At 34.6% G+C, this 14872-nt stretch overlaps 1 protein-coding gene across 18 annotated transcripts in view; it reads left to right on the top strand.

Annotated features, from left to right (window-relative positions):
- SUPT20H (SPT20 homolog, SAGA complex component) overlaps positions 1-14872 on the top strand; it is a 43069-nt gene that overhangs the window by 21712 nt on the left and 6485 nt on the right. For 13 of the 18 annotated variants that reach the window (XM_047723199.1, XM_047723191.1, XM_047723200.1 and 10 more), the window contains 10 exons: positions 1297-1368; positions 1988-2145; positions 3265-3291; positions 3850-3882; positions 4437-4554; positions 5067-5169; positions 5314-5472; positions 7183-7489; positions 8016-8170; positions 11957-12012. In XM_047723199.1, the coding sequence (XP_047579155.1) occupies positions 1297-1368; positions 1988-2145; positions 3265-3291; positions 3850-3882; positions 4437-4554; positions 5067-5169; positions 5314-5472; positions 7183-7489; positions 8016-8170; positions 11957-12012 (1188 nt within the window). The remainder of the gene's footprint in view (positions 1-1296; positions 1369-1987; positions 2146-3264; positions 3292-3849; positions 3883-4436; positions 4555-5066; positions 5170-5313; positions 5473-7182; positions 7490-8015; positions 8171-11956; positions 12013-14872) is intronic. The other 5 variants (XM_047723208.1, XM_047723206.1, XM_047723207.1 and 2 more) reach the window with 2 other exon arrangements.

Raw genomic sequence — 14872 nt, 5'->3', positions numbered from 1 at the left:
GAGCTAGAACCTGAGATGCTATAAATTTTCCAGGTTCTCAGGTTGCATGGTGCTGGGGTCCACAGCCTATATATCAGTAGCAAAATGCTAATATAAAGTTTCTCAGTCTGAGTATATCAGAAGAAGAATCTAGAATACCAGGTAAATGTAGATTTCACGTCCCACTTCAGACCTTCTAATTTAGTCAGCTCTCCAGGGAAAAGACATGGAAATCTGAATTTTTACCCAGTTCCCAGGTGAGCGTGATTTATCTTAAGGTCATGGTTACCAGGAAGATGAGAATACTTGATTCACACAGGCTGGTAGGAGATAATACAAAATATATAATCCATGTCTGATTAGAAAATGGAAAAGAGGGGCACCTGGGTGGCTCAGTGGGTTAAGCCGCTGCCTTTGGCTCAGGTCATGATCTCAGAGTCCTGGGATCGAGCCCCGCATCGGGCTCTCTGTTCAGCAGGGAGCCTGCTTCCTCCTCTCTCTCTGCCTGCTTGTGATCTCTCTCTGTCAAATAAGTAAATAAAATCTTAAAAAAAAAAAAAAGAAAATTGAAAAGATTCATAAAAATTTTATCAACTTTAATATAACTTACCTAGTCTTTTTCCAGTTTTCTCTACATGTACCTGGCATTCTAGATTCTTCTGATCGACTCAGACTGAGAAACTTTGTATTAGCATTTTGTTTCTCAAATGTAGGCTGTGGACCCCAGTACCAGTTTTGTCCCACCTGTCACAAGAGAACTTTTGTTCCACTAAAACCCAGCCATAGGGAGCGTCAGGGTGGCTCGGTTGGTGAAGCATCTGCCTTCAGCTCCAATCATGATCCTGGGATCTTGGGATTGAGCTCCACATCAGGCTCCTAGCTCTGTGGGGAGCCAGCTTCTCCCTCTTCTCCCCCCCACCAAATAAACAAACAAATAAATAAATAAATAAGTGGTTTAAAAACCCAGCCAAAGGAGATGATTTTGGTCCTGATGATGTCTATGATATTCAAACTGTCCCAAAGGACAAATGTAGTATCAAGTTATGGGATAAAAAGAAGGGGCACTGTCAAAAAAAACAGCTGTTAAAAAAAAAAAACCAGCTGTTTATTAACCTATTTAATGACAAAAGGGATTCTAATTTTGTTTTTAAAACCAATTGGTCAGATGATTGTATCAGGAGACTTATATTAAGCATAGTCGGTGATTTTAGCAATTTGAGAATTTTTGTGCTTGAAGCTGTATTGTTGAGTTACTTGGGCTTTTCTTTTTGGTCACAGTACTGATTCCATTACATCTGCTGTCTCTTGATTGCTTAGGTAGAGAAATATGCTAAAGTGGAAAAGTCCATCAAATCTGATGACTCACAACCAACAGTCTGGCCAGCCCATGTAAGTCCATCCTTGCAGTCTTCTTTCTGATGAGACTGTTTCTGAATTTATTAAACATAAAGTGACTTTACTTTTAGGATTTTTTTTTTTTTTAATTTAAAGGATATCCTGGGGGTTTAGTGAATTAAAGAACAGTTGTTTTGTTTTTCATAAAATATGGTTTAGGGCATTCGTAATATATAACTGAATTTTTACTTCTGTTTCAGTTGCATATTGGTGGTTCTGATTGGTTTTCTTTTTCTAATTAGTAAGTTATTCTAAAGATGATTTGAAATGTTATATATGTTTTCCCTAAGTGCAGTAATATTTCTTGTATGTGATAAATAGAAGTAGATCTGTCTTCAAAAGTTTTACCCCTTTAATATTTAGCATTTATATTCATATGTCCAGTATATCCAATTTTGCCACATTTCACTTGGGCTTGGTTAACTACCTCATTTGACCCTCATTCTTACACTGCTATATAGAAAAGAATCCTGGGCTTTATTCTCTTTGATGGTCTTAAACAGGTCTGTAGTCAAAATGTAATGTGTCTTCTGTTGCCAGAAGCAAGTTAGTGTGCCGTTTGTTAACTGATTATTTACTGAAGAAGATATTTATCTGGAATGTTCTTTTACAGGATGTAAAAGATGATTATGTATTTGAATGTGAAGCTGGTAATCAGTATCAGAAAACAAAGCTGACCATTTTGCAGTCACTTGGTGATCCACTATACTATGGTAAAATACAGCCATGTAAAGATGATGAAGAAAATGACAGCCAGATGTCTCCATCCCAGTGAGTTCTGTTAAACACATGTAATTGACAAAATTACGCATCCGAATTTATCCAGCAGCTACTGATGAACCATTAATAAATAAAAATTTCCCTTTGGGGATTCATTTGTTATTTAAGGACTCTAATTAGATTTGTCAGCAGACAAAAGTAAATTACAGTTACCATGTTGTCCAGGAGTTAAAATAATCTTTTTAAAAACCTAAGGTATAATTATTTTCCTACCTGTTTTGAAGGATATATCCCTTTTGTTATATTTATGTGTTGACACTTTTGACTTCAACCTGTGAGCAGGAACTTGAGGTGTTTCTGAGATAGCAAGTATACTATAAATGAAGCTGTTAAAAGTGCTTGGTATTATAGCACTGCATTTAAGAACAAAGACTCAGTGCATAATATAGTTATTGGCTCTAAAAGAAAATACACATATACACATATTTGATCTTCTAAAACTTACAGACTATAAGTTACTATAAGGTAACAGTATTTAGTTTTGTTTTTATTGTTTGATTATTTATTTTGTTCTTCAATCAAGTTGATGGCTGTTTCAAAAAGAAGAAACTACAAAGAGGAGCTCAACAAAAAAAGCAGGGGCCAGGACTATGTTAAATTTTTTATAAAGTCTTTCCTTAACATGATACTAAATGAAACAATAGTAGAAATGGATTTTTAAAGACCAGCCTCACCAATATCTAAGTAAAAGTCAATGAAAAGAAATAGTTTTAGTCAAAGAATCATTAGGTAATTTTTTCACATTAGCAGTTTCTATTGTTGAATACTACATAGATCAGATGTTTTACCTGTGTCTTTAAAAATCTTCCCCTTAAGACGTATGTTGGTTATTTTAAATTATGAACCTTTCTCAAACATAAGATAATATATGGTTTTTTTCTCATTAAAAAAAAAAAACAAAAAACCAGTTCAAAAGCCAACTGATTAGATCTAACAAGAAGAGAATTGAATTTTTTGCCTTTACATCAGGGACTTGCTGCAAAAATGCTGCATGTTTTGTTACTTCCAGTCATTCTTCCATATTCATAAATTACTTGAGTTAATAACTTTGAAGTTAAAGTTTGAGCTGCATTAACCAAGTTTTTTCTTTTTTTACATTTTATATTTCAGCTCCTCCACAGATGATCATTCAAATTGGTAATTAAAAAATAAACAAATTCACTATTTTAATCTGTTAAGAAATCATATAAATGTCAAATTCTTTAAAAAGACTTGGTAAAGCCATTTTATTGAATTGGCAATAAACTACCTTCCTTGTCTAAAATATATTCTAAGATCTACTCTGTAGACATTATTAATGACTTCAAAAATCAAAGGTTAAAGTGAGAGGAAGGCCAAAGGCCTTGCACACAGTAGTTCAGTGAGTTTTGCTGTAGGGCAGACACTTGTAAGGATATATAGCACTTGGTAACTCTGAGCTCAGATTTTGTTTTGATACGTAAGTTTTATGCCAAAATACATCTCCCTTAAATTAAATCAGCCAAATTATTCACAGGATATTTTATAATGCATGCAAAACTTGGTCACTGCTTCGTAAGTTTAAATGTATTTTTAAAAGTTTTTTTATAATATCTCTGTAGTTTGACTCGTTTTATAAAACTGCAGTCACTAAAATACGGAAGCCTTCAAAAGTAATCCCAGCACTCCCTAAGACAACTCTTAACATAATACTTTCCTCTCTTTTAAATATTTCAGGTTTATTATTGGATCAAAGACTGATGCTGAGAGGTAAAAATACTTGTGTTTTTATCTTTAATCGGGATGAATATGTAAAACTTCACTTTTATAGGATAGAACTCCACTAAGAGTCAAAACTTTGATTTTAGTTATACTTTAAATATTACTAGTGTTTTTTATAGATTTGAGAATATAACACAAGAATAATGTTTAAAATACAGTGTATTTTAAATAAGAAAGCATAGATACATCTATGGTAGCTAAGGAAGACAATCTCTAAGTAGTACTTTAATCAGAATGTAAGTGAAAGTCAGTGGGTAATTTCTTCGGCTGCTTCTTGGTTAAATAATCCCTGTAATTTCTGTATTAAAAGGAAGATACTTTATGTTTATCTTTAGATTGTTTATTAGCAAAATGTTTTGAGCATTAGCTTGTCATTGAAAAGATTAGAAGAATGTATTTTTGGCATGAACCTAAATTATTTAGTTTGAATTTTTGTGTTAATTTTCATGGAAATTCTTTTATTAACCATTATTATTTATTTTCTATAAATTTATGTTTAGAACAGTTACCTAATCCTTACTCACTTACTCCTAATATTCTAGGGTAGTCAATCAGTACCAGGAATTGGTCCAGAATGAAGCCAAATGTCCAGTCAAAATGTCACACAGCTCCAGTGGCTCAGCCAGCTTGAGTCAGCTTTCTCCAGGAAAAGAAACAGAAGTGTGTTTGATTACTTTTTTTTTGCCTAATTGTTTCTTAAGGAATCTAAGAAATGTTAAAGACTGTTTTTTTGAGGGATGGGGGTATTGTTTAATATTTAACTTTCTGTAATGGAAACTTTCAAGTATACACAAAGGTAGAGAGAAAAGTATATTGAACACCTGTGTATACTAATCACCTGGCTTCAACAGTTTACTCTTTTCCCTGGAAAGATTTAAGAGTGGAAGCTTTGCCTTCAGTTTACCTTTCTGCTCTTCTCTGTCAAACTTTCTCCCCACCTTGTTACTTGGAAATCTTTCCTTCATACTTTATATATACTATAATGTCATGAATCTTCTTAGGTGAAATTATGTATTTTTTGTAACATCTGTAACACCCAGCCTATAACACTAAGAGTACTTTTCAGAGTTTTAAAGTCCGTGTTCTCATCTAGACGCTATAGTGGTATTAATTTATGAGTTTCTAATTTGAGCTTAATTTTAATAAGCATGTTTAATGTCCCTGTTTCTTAGCAACCAGAGACTGTGTCAGTTCAGTCTTCAGTATTGGGAAAGGGAGTAAAACATCGACCTCCACCCATCAAACTTCCCTCAAGCTCAGGAAATAGTTCTTCAGGTATTACACTTTGGTTTCTGTCATTTGGAGTAAAACACATGGTATAGTCATAATCTATTTTTAAAACTATACAAATATTATGGCTTACTTAATTCACAGAATTTTGAATTATAAGTGTAGGAAATAATTTTTATATTCTTCTAGGTAACTATTTTACACCACAGCAGGCCAGCAGCTTTCTTAAATCTCCAACTCCTCCACCTGCTTCCAAGCCGCCAAGTCTTTCTCGGAAGTCATCTGTGGATCTCAATCAAGTTAGCATGCTTTCTCCAGCTGCCCTGTCACCTGCCAGCTCATCACAAAGTGAGTTATAACTTAAATTCTTCATTAGCTCTTCATTAGCTTTTTGCACTAGTGTTTCTTAAAACAGCTATTTTTTTTTTGACCAGTGAAATACTGAAATCTGAATGTACTATGTACCCAAAATGTATAACTTTTGAGAAGCTTCAGGGGAATCTCTTGTTAATTGTATGTATTATGTGTTTATTGTAATTGTATTTGTTTTTCTGTATCTATGTATGCACTGTGTGTATACCTTAGAGATTTACAACCTACACATCTCCTTAAATAATCTTGTTAAATGTGGCAATAAGATTCCAAAATATTTTTTATTCCAGTGTTCACTAGGGATCATGTTACATTTTATGTAAACTATGTAGCTGATAAGAAAAAAAATGTCATAAGAGCTATTGCTGCAGTCCTATCTTTGTATATATGTAAGAAACCAACTAATTCCAAGGTGGTAATAAAATAAACTGAAAGCCGATCTTTCAAAAACACTCCTACACTCTTAAAAATTGTAACCAGTTACTAAAATGTGGTAATAATCATAAGGCATTATTCTGAAAATATTAAAATGTAATTTTTACTACTGAATATTTTTTTTAACATCAAGAAAGCTTATGCAAGAATTCTAGCATTCATTTGGAAGAATTTCTTCAAATTAGAGTTTTCTGAGATATTTAGGTATCAATTTGCAAAAAAGCATTCCAGTTTTTTAGATTTTTTTATAGATAACTAAAGTGTGCTGAAAGTTTTAGTACACTGCACAGTGATAGGGTGGTCTTTGCCTTAGATATAAACATCTTCATCTTGATAGCTCAAAAGGTGTAATTTTTCTGCCTTCTTGTTTTGCACAAAGAAAAATTTATAAATTTCCTGGAAGTCTTATTCACACTTCTTATGTTGTGGGTATGGATTATGTTAATCTACTGCACACAGTTGTTACTTTAAGTAAGGGTTGAGTGACAGCTTCTGGACATTCACATTTCTTTCCTTTCTTTCTGCAGGACATGAAAGCTAAAAAAGAAAACACCTCAAGAGCTTTTGGTTTTATTTTTTTGTTTTTTGTTTTTGTTTTTTTTTAAAAAGTTGATAAACTGTGCATACTTCATTCACAACAGATTTTCTATACATTCTTACATTTAAACAGAAGTACACAGTTACTGTTAAAGATGCAGTATTATCTATCAAATATTTGCTTTATTATTGTGTTTTGTAAATTTGTTTGTCAGGATAAACTTGATATGTTAGGAATTAAACATGTACATTTAGGTGCCAATTATGATTGTTAACCATATGTAATTTATTAACTATGTTCAGAGTTTATCTCAGACTGTTAGAGAAAATAAGCAATATTTTTAAATGAAGTTCTAAATTAGTGAAATCATAAATAACGAAAATTAATTTGAATTCCTCTTAAACTTTTTAGGCCAAAGGTAGCATGTAGGAAATTAACTTTTAAATGGGTATTGTGGTAGTATACAAATGTATATTTTTACTGTTACTGTAATAGCATATCTGATGGAATTTTTAGGTGATATACTGCATCCTTAATTGTAATTGAGTGTAGCAACACTCATGTATCATGTATAGAAATTAACACTTGCAGTTAACTGCTTAAAAAAAAACTGGAACAAATTGTCAGTGCTAAGTAAGATTCCATTAACCTTATTTTAAAAAGGACTGGCCATTTATAACAAACTAGCAATTTTTATTTTTCTCAATGAGCAGGATCTGGAACTCCTAAGCCATCTACTCCTACACCAACCCCTTCATCGACCCCACACCCTCCTGATGCTCAGAGCTCAACTCCTATTACCCCTTCAGCCACCCCTACTCCCCAAGATTCAGGCTTCACCCCTCAGCCCACTTTGTTAACTCAATTTGCTCAGCAGCAAAGGTCTCTGAGCCAGGCAATGCCTGTAACGACCATTCCTCTTTCCACCATGGTAACATCCATAACTACAGGAACCACGGCCACCCAGGTCATGGCAAACTCTGCTGGACTTAACTTCATCAATGTTGTGGGCTCTGTTTGGTAAGTTTGCATTGATGCCCTGATTTTGGTTGTTTTTTTGTTTTGTGTGTGTGTGTGTGTGTTTTAAGATATTCTCAAATAAATTCTTGTGAAATTAATAAATTGCATATTTCTGAAACTGAAAAATAGTTTAGATATGGATAGAAACTATTTCAACAAATATCTTTTAATTTATGTTTTAATTTTAGGTACCGTATGTATTATATGCACTAACCTGATACTATTTCACATTGACAGCAGTATAGATTTTCTTGTTTATCCTCAGTGTTACCATCTTTTAATCCCTTGATTAATGCTTTTACTCTTTTTCAAATTATATTTTAAACCTTGATAAATATACAGTAATTAACTTTAGATAATCTTACTATCCAGCATAAAAATGAAACAGAGCCCCCAAAACTGATTTAAAACTGAAATACTTAATTATGTATGTTTAGTAGTTTGTTTTTTAATCCAGGGAATTAATATGTGACTGAAATTTTCTCTCATAGTGCAAGTTTTAATGCTATGTCTTATTCTCCCGCAGTGGAGCTCAGGCTTTGATGAGTGGTTCAAACCCTATGCTGGGCTGTAACACTGGTGCCATAACTCCTGCAGGAATAAACCTGAGTGGCCTTCTCCCCTCAGGCGGTCTGCTACCAAATGCATTGCCCGGTGCAATGCAGGCAGCTTCTCAAGCAGGTCAGAATATTGGAAATAATAATCTCTAATAAAAAATTAAAGTACATGCTAATATAAAAATGTCATTTTAAGCATATTATGTACACTTAACATTCTTATTTCTTGAAGCATTATGTCCTGGGTATTTCATTTAAAAAGCCCTTGAGGGCGCCTGGGTGGCTCAGTGGGTTAAAGCCTCTGCCTTCGGCTCAGGTCATGATCTCAGCGTCCTGGGATCAAGCCCCGAATCGGGCTCTCTGATCAGCGGGGAGCCTGCTTCCTCCTCTCTCTCTCTCTGCCTGCCTCTCTGCCTACTTGTGATCTGTCTGTCAAATAAATGATTAAAAAAATAAATAAAAAGCCCTTGAAGTTCTGGTACTTAAAAACCATTTAGCAATTTTATGAAGAAACTTGGTAAGTTTCTGCAACTTATATCTGCCTTCCAAAATAATAAATTAATTTTGATAGCCTTACTGTCAGTGTAGTCCTCCAATTCCAGGTAAAAGAAATACATTTTGGAAACATAGATTGTGTGAAAGAGGAAACAGAATGGCAATAAAAAGCCTGGGCTCTGGAACCAGACTGCCTAAGATTGAATCGTGGTTGTACAACTACTGAATAATCACAGGAAAGTCACCTCACTTTCCTTGTTAATAAAATGAGGGAGAATAATGCTTTGCCTCATAGTTGTGAATGTTGAATGAGTACAGATCATGTACTTTAAGCTGCCTGAGATGTAATAAGCATTCAAAAAAATTTACTGTAATAGTTTTAGTGCAATAGAAATTACTGTTACGTGTACTGGAAAACAGTTCTAACAATTTATGATATTTTTTAATGCTCTTTAAAATAATGTTTTGTGGGCGCCTGGGTGGCTCAGTGGGTTAAGCCGCTGCCTTTGGCTCAGGTTATGATCTCGGGGTCCTGGGATCGAGTCCCACATCGGGTTCTCTGCTCGGCAGAGATCCTGCTTCCCTCTCTCTCTCTCTGCCTGCCTCTCCATCTACTTGTGATCTCTCTGTGTCAAATAAATAAATAAAATCTTTAAAAATAATAATAAAATAAAAATAAATAAAATAATGTTTTGTAATATCTTGGAATAATCCAATTTCTTAAACTGTTGAGAAAAAAACATAGGGAAAAGCAAACTTGACAAAGTAAGAAAAATTTATCAAAAAATTTCTGGGGACGCCTGGGTGGCTCAGTTGGTTAAGCGGCTGGCTGCCTTCGGCTCGGGTCATGATCCCAGCGTCCTGGGATCGAGTCCCATATCGGGCTCCTTGCTCGGCAGGGAACCTGCTTCTCCCTCTGTCTCTGTCTGCCTCTCTGCCTACTTGTGATCTCTCTCTCTCTCTCTCTCTGACGAATAAATAAAATCTTTAAAAAAAAAAAAATTTTTCTGAGTTATAAGAAGTCAAACCCAAAGAGTATAATTTAAACAGGTAACATATTGCTGTGATCTCATTTTAATGTTCATAAATGTTAGTGGCAGAAACTCTCGAAATGGAATCATGTGTTGAATTTAGGATGCTTATATTTACTTCTACCAATTAGTTACATGTGGCTGCAGATGGTCACTGTGGGGCCTAAAAGAAGTCACATAATATTTCTCCCTTGACTTCAGTTTCATTTGTTCTAAAATGGGAATAAAAATATCTAACTTCAGATGGCACTTAGGAGATGTTAGTGAAGTGATTTGAAAGTGCCTTTGATAAGCAATAATTTAGTAATAAGCATTTGCATTTGCTTATATTGCATTTGCAATAATAAGCAATAAGCATTTGATAGATGACATTAATTTTTAAAAGAGTTATGGGGGTGCCTGCGTGGCTCAGTAGGTTAAGTGTCTGCCTTCGCCTCAGGTCATGATCTGAGGGTCCTGGGATCCTCCCTGCTCAGTGGGGAATCTGCCTCTCCCTCTCCTCCACCTTGTTCTCTCTCTGTCTCTCTCTCAAATAAAGTCTTTAAAAATAAATAAATAAAGGAAGGAAGTTATGTCATATCTTTTCATGAGAATTTTTCCTGATGGGGGGTATATCAATACTGTAATATTTTAATGTGATATGCTTCTTCAGTTTCTTATTACAAGGCTTTGATACCATAACCTGTGAATGTTCTGCCTTTTATCTTTTTATAATGCAATTACCTGCTGAGAGGACTAAATACATTTTAATTAGTGCTCAAATTGGTATATTTTGTAGGCAAAATATGCACATACTTTGAAACCATGGTCTGCAAACTACGTGAATGGTTATATGTTTAAAGGTTTCCTTTTAAAAAAAAAAAAAAAAAAAAAAAAAAGATGGGCGCCTGGATGGCTTAGTGGGTTAAAGCCTCTGCCTGCGGCTCCAGTCATGATCCCAGGGTCTTGGGACCCACATCGGGCTCTCTGCTCAGCAGGGAGCCTGCTTCCCCCCCCCCCCCCCCCCCCGCCTGCCTCTCTGCCTACTTGTGATACCTGTCTGTCAAATAAATAAATAAAATCTTTTTAAAAAATAAAATAATAAATTAAAAAAAAAAAAACAGTGGAGAGGAAGAACATGCCACAGAGGCCATGTGTGGCCCACAAGGCCAGTCCCTGCTTTATGTGCTCTATGTTGCATCACAGATTTTGGGGATAAGTTCAGAAAAACAGCATTGTTTCCTGATCAGTTTTGACAAAACTCAGTGTTAACATTATTATTATTACTATTAGTACTTGAAAAAATAGCAAACAGCACATGGGTTCTCAGAGATGGGATTATTATTGTATATACTACTTAGCACTGAGAAATTTAAGTAGATGTCCATACCTGAAATATATTTGCACAAGAGTGTCAGTTTTATTATATACATGGTGTCTGCATACTTCCTGATTACTTTCTCTAGCCACAGTCAAAATAGTGGTAAAAGAGATAATCATTTCTGAAATAATAGAATAGAGGCTTTATTGCACTTTGAAGATAGTGCATGTTCTTCTACAAATTGAAGGTTTGTAGCAATCCTGCATCAAGCAAGGCTCTTGATTGACATTTTTGCAGTAGCTTTTCCTCCTTTCATTATCTCTATCACATTTTGGTAATTCTTGCAGTATTTCTGATTTTTTCACCATTCATTTTTTATACTCCTCTGTGTTGAGTGATTGTGACACATTGAAAATTCAGTTCAGGGGCGCCTGGGTGGCTCAGTGGGTTAAGCCGCTGCCTTCGGCTCAGGTCATGATCTCAGGGTCCTGGGATCGAGCCCCACATCGGGCTCTCTGCTCGGCAGGGAGCCTGCTTCCTCCTCTCTCTCTACCTGCCTCTCTGCCTGCTTGTGATCTCTCTCTGTCAAATAAATAAATAAAAATCTAAAAAAAAAAAAAAAAAATTCAGTTCATGTATTTTTTAACAAAATATTTTAATTAAGGTTTGTACATTGTGTTTTCAGACATAATGCTATTGCACATTTAATAGACTGCAGTATAGTATAAACATAATATATTCACTGTGAAATCAGAAAATTTATTTGACTTGCTTTATTGCAATACTTACTTTATTGCAGTGGTCTGGAATGGTACCCACAGTATCTTTGAGTTATGCTTATAAAATGTGTATCTGGTGCTCCATATCTTTGAATAAGATCTTAGTGTTAATAGGTATTGATGATTTTTTTTGTTTTTTTTTTCCTAAAAGTATAGAAAAAATAACTGCATCTATGTAGATAGAAAAAATAACTGCATCTATGTAGAAAGTACTTAAAATGAATTTATAGATACTAAAGTATAAAATATTTTGACGTGTAATAACATTTTAATTCTCTCTTGTAACCATGAGTTTTATTTAACAGGTGTTCCATTTGGTTTAAAAAATACTTCAAATCTCAGGCCCTTAAATCTACTCCAGGTAAATGTGATATACTGCTTTTGATTGAAGTTTTTATGCTTGATATCTTTTTTTAATGGTGTATATCTGATCATATAAGCATTTGAAATGTTGAAGTCTGTTTGAAGTCTTCCAAGGGTGTGGTTAATTATTGCTTTCTTTGTATGATCATGAGGAAAGTGGACAAAGAGAAAGAATCTGTATCCTGCATACCACACTCATTGGCTCTAGCACCCTGCCTAATCAAGCACTAGCTGTTCAGTGGGGAGAATTATCAACTACCAAGGACTACACTTGCCTACAATAGAAGTAATAAATATACTTAGAAAATAATTCCTCTTTCAGTAGGCATTTTATAAGTATGTATTATACGTATTACTGTTGGCTTATAGAAAGATTTTAAAAATAGGTAAGTGTTCTTTTCCAAAGCAGAATATGATTTCATAGCACTATTCCAGGCACCTAACAGTCACTCATAAAATGTTTGTCAGATTACGTCTGTGTCTAATGATGAGACATACTTACATGTTAGCAGTGTCAGCATATAAAAAGAGATTGAAATGGAGAATTTATTAGTACACGTGAACTTTAAAATATTCTGGGCGTTATGCTAGGTCCTTTAATTTAAGGATGAGTTCCAGTATAAAGCTACCACATTGGAAAATGGATGGGACTGTCTACAGAGAACTTTTAGAAAAGGTAGACATGAATGTCTGGACACAAAATGGCAGAGCTTTGGATTATTAGGATATAACAGTATCAGACAGGAGCACCTGAGTAGCTCAGTCAGTTAAGCATCTGTCTTAGGCTCAGGCTATGATTCCAGCGTCCAGAGATCTAGCCCCAAGTCAGACCTGCTCAGCAGGGAACCTGCTTTTCCCTTCCCCTCTGCCTGCCGCTCCCCCTGCTTGTGTGCATACTCTCTCCCTCTGTCAAATAAGTAAAATTTAAAAAAAGAACAGTACCAGACAAATCAACCCAACCTGGTTTTTAGGAATAACAAATCAGGAAGTATATTTCAAGCCAAAACTTAAAAAAACATTTCTTACACAAAATGCAAACAGTGTCTGTATTTATGGAATGTAATTGCAGAACAGTCCACTTGTAGTATCAACAAACCACAGATCATACTGGTTTATTTAGCCAACTTCTTTGCATATTGCTCTTGGAAAGGAGTGGAATTCCTTAATAGCACTAATTACAAGGAGTAAGGCTACATTTAAGTTACTTATATTTTGCTGCATTTATTATCTTAGCTGACTGAGGAAGGAACAATTGACCTATGCTAAATCCAAATTTTCCTAACAATGAGGTTTAGAGATAGTGACTTGAGGACGCTTTTTTTTTTCCTTTTGGCGATGCAGATCTAAGAGTTCTGTAGTTGGGTATATATTTGCTTGGACTTCTTAATGACTTCGAAGTGCTTCTACAGTAGTCTCCTATAATCCCAGGAAGATGCATTTTCAAGACCCCCAGCAGATGCCTAAAACATGGATAGAACCAAAACCCTGTATATACCGTTTTTTCCTCTACATACATACTGTTAACCTTAAAAATAAAACTCAGTTATTTTACCAGCAAAATGGTTTTATTTGAAATAACAGAGAATTGCTTTTTGGGCCAAACAAGCTATAACAAAACCATAGGGAAGTTTGACAAACGAAAGAGGGGAATGTTATTTTATGATGGAGGAGGAGGAAGTGGAGAAGGTTATTTTGAATGAAGTGCTTTGTAGAAAAGCAAGAGTTCAGGCTGATGACAGCTTCTCATAGGGATGGCTGATTTCTTGTCGGAAATGCAGTGTACCTCTTTCCCTGCCAGGGCCTGTCACTTATGATTTTTTTTCCTGTTGAGGATTCTTTTGTTGGGATCTGTAATTGACAATCTTCCTATAACTGACATTGAGCTTCTGACTCTAGTCAGTCATTTCTGTTTTTCACAATACCTTCAGTGAAGTTTAATTTGTGAATTAGACATAGTAAGAGATTAACAGTAATAAAATAGAACAGTGATAATAAGTGTACTGTAATAGAAGTTATGTAAATACAGTTTCTCAAGTACAGGGTACTATACTTACCCTTCTTGTACTGTGAGATGATAAGATCCCTAGTTGATGAGATGAAGTGAGGTGAATGACATAGGTGTTGTGATGTAGTGTTAGGCTACTCTTGACCTGACCATGTCAGGAAGATCATCTGCTTCTGGACTTCATTTGACTGTAGTAACTGAAACCAGGGAAAGCAAAACCATGCATGAAGGGAGATTACTATAGCTTAAATGCATTAGGAAGTAAATGGTCTTCCCTTTATTCTGTAAGGGTTTAACCCTCTATAAACCCCCTATAAGGGTTTAACCCTTATAGAATAAAGGGAAGACCATTTACTTCCTAACACATTTGAAAACCATAGTTTTAATATTTAACATGGAGTTTTCTGGATGCTTTAAAAAAGTATTTGGGTTTTTTGTTTGGGGTTTTTTGTAGCAGTTTAGGTACAGAATGACAAAGCAAGTTAATACCTCTAAACTAAAAATATGGCTATCTAATGTACTTCCATTACAGCTTTAGAATTCCTTACTGTGTTATATAAAAATCCATGCATATGTGGGTTTTGGTAAAGCTAGAACAAACTAGAGAAGTTTTCTTGATATGTATATCACTAGTTTCTTGTTTATACTTTGTAATGCATTTAATGCTGTTTTATATTGATGTGTAAGAAGAGTAAAAGCAGTATGTATATTTGGATAGCTAACTATTAAGCAAAATCATAGGTGTTTGAGATTACTTACCTGTGTGAGAGTCTAAAGTAATAGCGATTAAAAATTGTTTTTAAATACATTTTTTTAAAGGGCAGGGGTATTGGTTTGGTTTGGTTTTTGTTTT

This window comes from Lutra lutra, chromosome 3, assembly GCF_902655055.1.
Source record: "Lutra lutra chromosome 3, mLutLut1.2, whole genome shotgun sequence".
Classification (NCBI taxonomy): domain Eukaryota; kingdom Metazoa; phylum Chordata; class Mammalia; order Carnivora; family Mustelidae; genus Lutra; species Lutra lutra.
Note: the sequence above shows the minus strand (reverse complement) of the source record. Positions and strands in the feature narration are given on the sequence as shown.